The 11,949-nt window shown below is 31.7% G+C and overlaps 1 protein-coding gene across 2 annotated transcripts in view; it reads left to right on the forward strand.

The window, feature by feature from the left end:
* The window catches only part of PPP4R3B (protein phosphatase 4 regulatory subunit 3B), a 55,810-nt gene that overhangs the window by 17,496 nt on the left and 26,365 nt on the right, over window positions 1-11,949 (forward strand). For both annotated transcript variants that reach the window (XM_019624704.1, XM_019624705.1), the window contains exons 4-7: window positions 698-1,321; window positions 6,336-6,413; window positions 7,495-7,611; window positions 9,094-9,210. In XM_019624704.1, the coding sequence (XP_019480249.1) occupies window positions 698-1,321; window positions 6,336-6,413; window positions 7,495-7,611; window positions 9,094-9,210 (936 nt within the window). The remainder of the gene's footprint in view (window positions 1-697; window positions 1,322-6,335; window positions 6,414-7,494; window positions 7,612-9,093; window positions 9,211-11,949) is intronic.

Consider the following 11,949-nt stretch of genomic DNA (forward strand, 5'->3'; position numbering starts at 1 on the left):
TCGAGCTATCAACCTGAATCATAAAATAGTTCTTTATTCATTATGTTGTGATCTTTATCTAGATATTAGAACTTGGAGGCTTTATCACAGATGTTAAACGAATGCTATTAATAAAATAGACTTTTTTAGAGCAGTTTCAGGCTCATGCAAAATCAAATATTTTTCTGAAAGTGAATTTCAAAAATAATTTGAGGAAATCTTATTTTCTTACTCTTGAATGTACAAGGAGTTGGGTTTTTCATTTGGTTTAAACTTAGTAATGTCCTTGTCAGGCCAATGTAATGGTGTTTTAAAAGTCATACGTAGTGATTTTAGGAACCTAGAGAAAAGTTACCTTCTGCAAAATTAAAAAATACCAGGTATAGTACAATTATTAAGCAACTTTACATGGTGATTACATAATTTAACATCACAAATCTGCCGAACATCAGCTGAAATAGTCAGGTTATCAGGAATCAGTTAACCTTAAGTTATAAGAAAATTAGAGGTGAATTTCTCTCTGACTTAGACTCAAATAAGTGACTCTAGACTGGGTGTATTTCCCCCCTCTAAACTTCAGTTTTAATTAACAATGATTGTATTACTAGTATTGATTCTGTGTGAGGTATTTTTACTTAAATTCAATGGTCGATATGATTTCCAAAATTTTGAATTATTTTATATTTTAAGGTAACCCTCTGTCCTTGGATATTTTTAGGTTCAAGGTAAGGATCCATCAGTGGAAGTCACACAGGACCTCATTGATGAGTCAGAAGAAGAACGATTTGAAGAAATGCCTGAAACCAGTCATCTGATTGACCTGCCCACATGTGAACTCAGTAAACTTGAAGAGATTGCTGACTTAGTTACCTCAGTTCTCTCCTCACCTATCCGTAGGGAAAAGCTGGCTCTGGCCTTGGAAAATGAAGGCTATATTAAAAAACTACTGCAGCTGTTCCAAGCTTGTGAGAACCTAGAAAACACTGAAGGCTTACACCATTTGTATGAAATTATTAGAGGAATCTTATTCCTAAATAAGGCAACTCTGTTTGAAGTAATGTTTTCTGATGAGTGTATCATGGATGTTGTGGGATGCCTTGAATATGACCCTGCTTTGGCTCAGCCAAAAAGGCATAGAGAATTCCTGACCAAAACTGCAAAGTTTAAAGAAGTTATACCAATAACAGACTCTGAACTAAGGCAAAAAATACATCAGACTTACAGGGTACAGTACATTCAGGACATCATTTTGCCTACACCTTCTGTTTTTGAAGAGAATTTTCTTTCTACTCTTACGTCTTTTATTTTCTTCAACAAAGTTGAGATAGTCAGCATGTTGCAGGTAAGTAAACTAAGGTGTTCTTCACAATTCTGTGTTCATATACTTAGTTTCCTTAATAGTATAAGCTGCTATTCAATCCTTGTTTTGAAAGATTTCTTTTGTTTACGTCATGACTTCTGAAGGAGAATAATTTTTTAATGTGACCTTTTATATTTTTAAGTGTCCTATGGTGTAGCTGAGTTGTTTTTTAACTTTTTATTTTTTTGCTTTTTAAAAATTGTGGTAGAGTATACGTGACAAAATTCACCATTTTAACCTTTAAATGTATCATTTATAACATTTAAGAACAGTCACAGTATTATATACCCATCACCCACCTCTATTTCCAGAACTTTTTCATCATCCCAAACAGAAGCAGCTATTTTTAAAAATTTCTGTTATTCCATTTTGTGAGACCTAGTTATTACTGGGGTAGTATAACTGTGTGCTTAAAGCTTCCCAAATAATTTAGATATCCAGCCAGGATTGAGAAATAGTCAATAATTTTTAGGAAAGGATAATTAGTCAAATTCTTTGCTATGTGAGGTTGATTTTATTCTGTCTCGTTGAGTTGTAAAATAGGAGTTTCATATCATGTTGATTATGTGTTAATCCTTTATACTCTTTTTAACAATGTAGTAAACATGATTTTGAAGAGTTTGCTTTACTTGTGATAGTATACAATATGCACAGTTTTCTATGTAACTGTCTTGGTTATTTCCCTATGCGTCACTAAGTTTATTGAGCAGCTACTGTGTACTTTGTATAGTGGTTCTCAAGTATGGTCTATGGGTCCCTAGAGCCTTTTAGAGAAGTTTGTGAGGTTTTTCCTTTTTCCAGCAGCATATCAGTGTAAGGCTATATTTTCTTTATTATATTTCAACCAAAACAACTTATCACAACTGACTGAATGCTGAAGAAGATAAGAGAATCTAGCTGTCTTCTCTTAAGCCACACATTAAAGAGATTCGTAAAAATGTAAAACAGAGCCACTCTTTCTACATTTTTTAAAATTTGGGTCTAAATTTTTTAAAATTTAAAAAAATTTTAAAAATTTTTTAAAATTTTAAAAAAGTTCTCATAAAAAATATGTACATACACATATAATAGCTTATTTTTAAAACAAATTAATAAGTGTTTTTAAATGTCTCAGTTTTAAGTATGGTAAATATTGGTAAACATAACCCAGATAATAAACGCTCTTTGGGTCCCTCACTAATTTTTAAGAGTTAAGAGTGTTCCTGAGACCAAAAAGTTATAAGACCCCATTTTATGATACTTGCAACCATTATTCACCTATTATTGGTATACTTTTTGAATAGTGTTTACTTCTCCAGTTCATTTTTTCACGTAGCAGTTTTCTGTTATTCCACAAAAGTAAGTGTCAGGAAAGTTAGATTTACACATTACTTTTCATTAACAATACATGGGACCTGCTTTTTATAAATGATACAGTGCAATTCAGGGTGCCATTTCACTTCCTAACAGAAAAACAGTTGCACTCAGGAGATTAGAAATAGACCCACATTCAATATAGTTGATGTAAAGGACCCAGTGACAGAAGCTGAAGTGTAGCTTTCAAATGACTGCTTTTGAATTAAGAAGGGTTGCCAAAACCTAGTAAATCAGTGTGTTTGTTTTAAAAAATAAATTATGCAAATTAATTTATAATATTTGTAACACTCTGTATGTCATTTTATATATTTTGTCATAAATTTATCTGTGAAGGCTATAATTATATAAATCAAGTGTAGCTTTAAAATAATCTTGCTCATTTCTGGTCGATGAAATGCATTTAATGAAATAGCCAGATATTGTGAACTACCTGTTGTTTATCTAGGGTTTACCACTTTAGTATCTCTTACATGATGCTGAATTCAGTTTTCAACAGTGTGAAAAGAAAGTAATTAAGATTATGGCCATTGGCCTCTAAAGGCTTATTTCCTAAAGCCCAACTCTCAGATCTCCATGTAAAAATTTTGTGGCTAGGTATTCGGTATTTCCAGATGCCCTTCTGGCTAACTATTGTAGTATGCATATCTGTAGCTTGTGAAATGAGTGTTAACCTGCTGTTGCATGAGTTACATAAGGCAAGTGAAAATGTAAGAATTTTGTCTAACTGGACCAAAATGAGGTAGTGCTAGCCTAAATTAGGTTAATTAGCTGAGAAGTTATATGAACGCATTTAGAGTGGTCACTGGCTCCTAGTATGTACTCTAAAACATGTTGAGATTCTCTTAAACACGATAGGGGCATAAGATTTTAGTTGACTTGAATTTTCTATTAATAATTGCAATTCAAAATTCCTTGTGCTCAGAATTGAGACATATACTTAAATATGTTTTACAAATTCCTAAAAGCCAATATAGTGAGGTTATTTCCGCACAGACAGCTACAGATTAAGATCCTTTTCAGAACAATTTTTAACTTCTCCCTTCACTAGAAATGATAGAGGACAGGTATCTCAAATATTGACATTTTAACATATAACATAAATTTCCACTATTCCATAGATAAGAGTTGAGCTAAAAACAAACCCCATAGGATCAGCGATTTAGTTCGTTTTTTACGTATTTTGCATATATCAAGATTTCAGCATTGAAAGAGAATTATCTAATTTTTCATCCCAATTACTAATTAAATATGTAAAATCTTTGAACACCTTTAAGAAAACAACTGTTTGTAACAATACAGCTCTTCATTTTGTTTTAGAGGTTTTGGGAACCAAGTGTAGGATTTAACATTAAATTTTATCTTATTATGTCCCATTCGCATGTTCGTGTGTGTGTGTGTGTGTGTGTGTGTGTGTGTGTGTGTGTGTGTGTATCACTTTGGTTTGTTTCATGACTTTGAACTACTTAGGAATCTGTCCTGTAGTTTATTTTATCTGGTGGGAGTGACAGAAATCTCATTATGCAGGAGACTTGGATTCTAAATCCATCTCTTTGTCACTAGCTATCCTCAGGTAAGTCCACTGTTTGTATCTCAGTCTCAGTGAAATTTAAAATTGAACTAGGCAATCTCTAGGTACTCTCTTAAAGCCTGATCTAGTTCTGAATTTCTGTGTTTATGTGATTCTAAAAATGGTGAATGGGTTCTGGGTTTTGGTTTTTTGGGTTTGTGTGTATGACTGTAAGTGATCTAGAGACTAGTTAATAGCTTGGAGAACTAGAGATTTAGAGGAAAATATTCCAACCATATTTATGATAGATTTTAAGCTGTCAATCAGTTGCTTCCTTAATATGTACATCGGAACAGAGCACTTTTGTAGAATATTATCAAGAATAATATTAGAAATCGGGGGGAGGAAAAAAACCTAGAAGTCAAAGCATTCTCCTAGCAGACTAGATAGTACTTGAAATTGCCTCTATTAATACTTTATGTAGTTCTGTCAGCATGCAAATAATGAATCACATAAAAAGAAACTAAATGGGAAATAGTGTTTATCAAGAACTGGAACTATTTTCGTATGAAAATATTTTTAAACAGTTAAAAATCTTTAGACAGAAATGGAAGATTTAATCTGGGAGAGATGCAGGAAGATAAAAATTTATTAAAGGGTATAATGGAGGTAAATGTATACTTATTCACCAAAACCTAAAATATTCAGATGAAAAGAATTTGAAAAAGTGATTTGAGTAAAAGATGATTGATTACATCTGAAGTTGAACTTTCTCAGAAAATGGATGGTTCAGGCCACAGTGCATAAAGATCCAAAAGGAGTCAAAATAAATAACAAAAGAAGCACCATTCTGAGTCAGATTAATGACGGGTTATCGCTCAGTGCTGTGTCTTTGAGTAGCACCAGTGGATATATAGTGGGAGAGCATGTTATATTCTCCATGATCATACCTAGTGGTTTTCATTCATTTATTTTTTCATACACACACACACACACACACACACACACACACACACACCATCTTATTCAGAAAGTCTTTAAGGGATTTGATACTGCTTCATAGATGATCTATAGTAAGAAGGGCAGGTATTTGAGATATATCCTGTACATTGTCATGGTTTGATTTTATTATCAGCCATGCAGCTATCACTATTACAAACATTTTTAGAACATGCTACTTTAATTAAAATTAATACAAACCGTATTTCATAAAAGTGAATTTTGGAGATATTTGAAAATTTTAAAAGCACAATTTTTTCTTTTAGTAGGTGTTGATGGAAATCTCTAAAGTGGATTTCAACATTTATGTCAATTTTTTTCTTTATAATTTAATACTACATGCTTATTATAGAAAATTGGAAACTATAGATAAGCAAAAACATCCACTCATAATCTGTCGCCAAAAGATGATAATTAACATTTTAATGTTCATCTCTTCTAGACTTTAGACACAAATTTATGTTAAAAATAAGATCATGCAGTATATACTCTTTTATGTTTTTCTGTTTGTCCTTTTAAAGAGTACTTAGAGAAATTAACACGTACCTGTCTTTTAAACCTCAGAGTTATCAGTATGAAAAGCAGTTATTGTAGTTTTTTGTTGAATTATATCCTTGGGCACCACAGAAGATGTAAGAATCTATAACAAATGTCACTAGATTATTATATTTCATGAGTTTGTATATTTTAAAAGGCTTTTTATTTTTATCTGCGAGAATTCAGCCTCCTTTACTGCTGCCCCTGTTCTATATTTGTAATTTTTCTAATCTGCTATGGACCGATGATGAGATCTTCTAATTTATTTGAATTATGTTTAAATTAAGAGTAAATAAAACCTGAGAGGCGCTAGAGAGGCTCTAAGTTAAAGTAAATAAATGAGTTTTCATGCATGACTTCTAGGACATCAATGTTTGTTTTCCAGAGAGTTCTTTATAGTTAAGGTTTCTGGTTAAATGAAATATTCATATATTTGTAACTAATATTGAATGATGCCATCAGGTTTCGAAAATTATAGCGTGAATATACCCTGGAATTATAATTTGTGTAGATCATATAAATGAGTGTAACTTTATACTTTTGTTAGTATTTTATATTTTAGTTAGTATTTCTTAGTAATTATTTTTTCTCATGTAGGAAGATGAAAAGTTTTTATCTGAAGTGTTTGCACAATTAACAGATGAGGCTACCGATGATGATAAACGGCGTGAATTGGTAAGTTACGTATTCTTGAAATTCAAACCCTTAAAGAGTGCTTATCTTTTGGCATACAGGCTTTTGATATTGAATTTGTTAATGTAAGAGAGAACTTTTTATAATTAGGATGAGATGAAAGATATATGCTTAAATTATAAATGATTACTCTCAAAGTTGCTTAAACTTACTGTTTTGTGTATTTTAGAAATTTCTTAAAGATATTTTGATGTGGGTTTTTTCCCCAGTGAGGAAAATGCTGTGCCTTACAAATTCCAAAATCAGATATGTGGTTCATGTTAAGGCAGAACTACAAACTCATACATTTTCATGATTGTAGACGTTCACACTATAAAGATGCTTTTCTTTTTAAATAAGTGATGAGAATGCTTCTTAAATAAATGAATGATAAATAATTGCTTCTTGGAAGTGTTTTTTTCTTTTGAATGTGTTTTGAAATATAAACCATGCTTTGGAGAAAGAAAACTGATTGGTGTCTACCAGCAGTTTGTCATTTTTTTAAACATTATAATCAGTATTTGGGTTTTAAGAAATAATGAAAGATTACTGACTTAAAATCTGCCAAGTCACGTTTGTTGTAGTTCTTTATTAATAGCCTACTAAGTTTTTTCATTTAGGAAATTAGTCCTTTACACTAGGGAATCTGTAATGTCCTTTGCAGTTTTTAAAATGTAAATCATACTTCTGAAGGCTCCCTGGAAACTCAGCAACTGTTTATTATAGCATGGCTACTGTGAAACTTGTGCTCAAATTCAAAATATCTGCCTTACGTGATATTTTTACACCTTAATCATAAATTGAATAATATATATTAGTGTATGTGCATGTATGCCATCTAAGACTCCACACATAATGTGTAGTGTGTTTAGACTTAATTGTTCAATATTTGAGAAATAATGCAAGGTTTACTTTTAATGGGAGTCTAGTTTCTAATAGATTCTTTAATGTAGGTTTTAAGGAGCCAGGATTCTCTGAAAAGTCAAGGTCCTTGAGAAAGGTGAATTCCACACTGGTTGATCATGTGTGCCACAAGTTTACTTTTATGTGTGTCCACGTCTCACTGTGCTTTCTAACATTACAGGTTAATTTTTTCAAGGAATTTTGTGCATTTTCTCAGACATTACAACCTCAAAACAGGGATGCATTTTTCAAAACTTTGGCAAAGTTGGGGATTCTTCCTGCTCTTGAAATTGTAATGGTAACTATACAGCTTTTTTTCATGTTTTTTAAATTGTGAATTTGTAATAGATTAATATTAAGGATAGAAAGTATTATAGTAATGCATATTGAATTTTATAATTTAAGATATGATCACTTGATAGTGAATTACTACAAGAGTATTTTCAGTCTTCAGGTTTTTATTAACTTAAATTTGTAATGTTAGTATGTAATCACTTGATATAGTGTGGCTTCAGGTAAATGAAAATCCCACGTTATTACAAAATTATTTTCTCTTCTGTAACAATATTAAGTGTGTTACATAAAAACTTAACAAAATATCTTTCCTTTTTAAGCATTGAGTGGATTGAGGGCAAACTGAACCAAAGAGCCTCATGCTACAATATGAGGTTAAGGCAGTGGTTCTCATATTTTTGTTTATGAATTTTATCCATTGGCATTTATTATATGAAAAATAAAAACCGAGAAATTTTTCAAGTATTTAATTGATTTTAAAATAATAACCCATATGTGTTAACATAAATGATATAACTGTTAGGAAAAAATAATTTTTCCAAAACAAAAATATTTCATGAGAAGAGTGGCATTGTTTAACTTTTTTTGCCAATCCCTTTAATGTCTGGTTTAATAGCTAGAGTCTCATAGCAGCTTCTGTGTTTTAATTTGTTGTGATATCACATGTCTTATAGCCTCTGGAGAAACCCACTATACTTGTGATAGAATGAAAGTGAAAAAGGCTAATAATGCCTTAGTATTATTTGTTATTATGAAACTAGTTTTATTCTCATACATTTCCTGAAAAGTCTTAGACCCCTCACCAGGATCTCTGGACTACACATTGAGAGATCTACGAAGTTAAGGGAATGTTTTCAGAATCACCTGGAGATTTTGTAACTTACAAATCATGTATCCTTCATGTGTTGAAGGGAAAAAAGCATTCAGGATCACTACCTTAGAAAACTAAGTTGTGGAAAAGAGTAAAAATACCCAAAATGTTTTTAGAAGCATCCCCTATTAGGAGAGTCATTAAAGAGAGAAACAGTTATTAAGGTGTAAGTAACTGGCAAATCCAGGACCAAAGACAGATTCTGGAAGGTTTTGAAGTTTTAACTAGGAGACATGTTCACATTTTTGCATATAATTAAATCAAGAACTCTTCCCTCCACTCCCACCATGCCGCCCCCCCCCAAAAAAAAAAAAACTTTGTTACTGCATTTGTAAGTCATTGCTTTATAATCCTGCACTGATTCTTATATTTAAGTTCTCTGAATATTTATCTTTGTGCTAGTAAAAATCTGACTGAAAGTAATCATTGAGCTGCCTAAAAGTTTTTAATATTTGTGAATGCAAAGGAAGGAAAGAATGGAGAGGGTATATATTTTGATTCTAGTGCAATTAAATCCAAAAAGTTAGAGGTGTACATAAATTTGGAAAAGACAAGGAAAACACAAGCATAACTTTTGTTAACAGTCTCTAAGTAACCTCTTTTTCCTTTTATCAGGGCATGGATGATTTACAAGTCAGATCAGCTGCTACAGATATATTTTCTTATCTAGTAGAATTTAGTCCATCCATGGTCCGAGAATTTGTAATGCAAGAAGCCCAGCAGAGTGACGATGTAAGTAATAATGCTCTGGTTCTGTGTGAATTACCTGTCGAGTAGCGTTTGCAAATTATCAAGAGAAAAGGCGTAGTCATAATCTTAATCTATTATGAAGCAAAATAATAGATTTCTGATCATTTGTGACTTTGGCAAGCCCAGAATATGTGCCAGTTGATTTGTATTGTATTCAACTGGCAATTGGATTGATTGTAACAAAAAAAACCCAAAAAACAGTGTTGAGATAGATTATCATAGAAGCATATTCTTCCATGTTTGGTCTTTTAGAAAGTTCCAAATGCTAATGAAATATAATTTCAAGCCCATAGGTCTGGCACTTATCTAGTATAACTAAGATGTTGACTTTCACTTGTTCAAATGTGTATTTTTTATTTTATTTTATTTTATTTTTCTTAGTGGGATGAAAGTTTAAAAATGAGACCAGTGTTGCGGTTTCCCACTATAGAAATATTTACACTTTCCCCTTAAACTAATTTTAAGACCAAATGAACATATAACAGTAACTTAGAGTACTCTTTCTTATATTAAATATATTTTAGTGTTAAGTAGAAAATAACTAAAATATAATTGTGTCCCTTCTTAAAGGTTTTGAATCCCAATGTTAATTTTATCCTTGTGTGAGTTACTAAAGTGAATAAAACTTTAGTTGTTTTATATTTAATCTCTTAACTTAGATTTTTATATCTATCTTTGATAGATACTGCCAATGTTGGTTTTTTTGTTTGTTTGTTTGTTTGTTTTTTAGCTGAGCCATCCTGCCACCTTTTGGCAGCTCAGCGGCAGCTCAGCTCGGGCCAGGCATCGAACCGCTGTTGCTCAGAGCTCAAACTCTTGAGCGAGCTCTTAACCAACTGAGACACTGGGCTGGCCCTTCCAATGTTTTTTAAAAACAGTTTTATTAAGAATCAGTTTGGGCTTATGGTATAGTTTAGGCATTAGAAAGAAATAGAAGAAATAATTTGTTTTAAGTATATTTTAAGGTTTTTTTTAAACCCCAAAAATGCTAAATCTGACTTTAAAGAAATAAGTACCTAGTTTGTCTCTCTGTTGACATTCTGTTAGTGCCACCCTTTACAAAAGATAATTTCAAAATTAACACTCAGTGTTCTATCCTTAGTGATGTGTGTGATTAAAGCATTCATCATAAAATCTCTCAGACCATGAGAAGAGTAAGCTATTAACATTAAGAATTCTTAACTTTTAAGGCTTTTATTTCTGTTTTCATTAGAAATGTTTTATTTTTACATTTAATTGATGCATGAAACTTAAAGAAGTTACTGATTTTTAACTATAAGAAGTCCCTTTCTTAATTTCTTTTTTTCTTACAATAACAGTCTTCAAGGCCTTTCATTTTCCTGAATTTTTTGGTATAGAATCTAACAATTCTGTAATTTAAAGTTTTTTGTTGCCTTAAAATAATTTTTAGTCCACAAAAGTGGATAATTACAATTTGTTTAAGTTTCAATATTAAGGATCCTATATGCTAAATTCTGCTATATTGGGTTGGTGGCAACTTTAAAAAAAAAAAAAAGAAAGAACTTACATGTGTAGTCATTGGGCAGATGAAATTTTGATGTCCCTTTAAAATAAATGCACAGCATTCAAACTTTTCTTTCTAATACTGTGGAACAGATTTGGTTTTAGGAACATGGATTAAGATATAACATATGTGTTGAGACACAAGGAAATACTAACATTTTTTACTATAGTCATTATTTCTAACCAAGCTGGAAGGGTAGATTTTGCAGCAATTGCTGTCTTTTTGTTATGCCACAGATTTCATATTTTTATACTATTGGCCTTTGAAATATCCAGTAAAACTTATTTTAGAATCTAACTGGATAAGTAATACAGCTATTACTGAACTACTTATTTTGGCAAGTATTTTCAGTGTATACTTCAGTGTTCACTTAGAAATAAATTCATAGGTTGATTTTTTTTTTAGCTATAATAGCATTAGGGTTATTTTATTTATTTAAGTGTAGTTGGTTGGAGTTACTTTTTTTAAGAGTCCATATTTTTATTTTTAAAGGACTTTTAAAAATAATTTTAACCCCCCATCAGGCGCAATTGATCTCACAGATTCATTGCACACAAAGATACCGCAATGAAATATGTCTTTACTGTACTAAGTCACAAACATGAGTGGCAGTAGGTTACGGTAGAGGAAGAAGATATGGAAGCGATGAGTCATGATTCGTAAGTTAACTTAGATATTTGAAAATTTGTATGCAGTGAATCTGTAAGATCAGTTGCACGCGACAGAGGGTTAAATATTTCATACTAAAATATTTATAAAATTATATATATGGAATTTGCTCCAAAATAATTCTGGAAAGTGAAATTTGTCATAATAAGAGATCGAAGAGCAAGGTTACTGGGCGGGATGGTGGGTCTGGTTTGCTCCATGGACCGCTCTGCTGGCTGGTGCTTTTTTATCAGGGCAAGCTGTGTTCCATGGCAGAGCTTCCATTATTTGCATTGGATTTTGATAAACAAGATCTTTTAAAGGAATGTCAAAAAAAAGTTTCTCAGAAGAATGTTGGAAATTACTTTTTTTTTTTAATTTAATATATATTTTATTTTCTAGTTGGATTCTTCAGCCTTTTTTTTTTTTTAAAGATTTTCATTGGGGAATGAAGGGAAGGGGAACAGACAAGTTGCTATCCTTTTGTTCTTCAGTCTAGTTGTGGAGGACGCTGCTTCACTGGCCCAAGTTGGCACCATCATTGTGCT

Source organism: Hipposideros armiger, unplaced genomic scaffold (assembly GCF_001890085.2).
Source record: "Hipposideros armiger isolate ML-2016 unplaced genomic scaffold, ASM189008v1 scaffold_602, whole genome shotgun sequence".
Taxonomy (NCBI): Eukaryota; Metazoa; Chordata; class Mammalia; order Chiroptera; family Hipposideridae; genus Hipposideros; species Hipposideros armiger.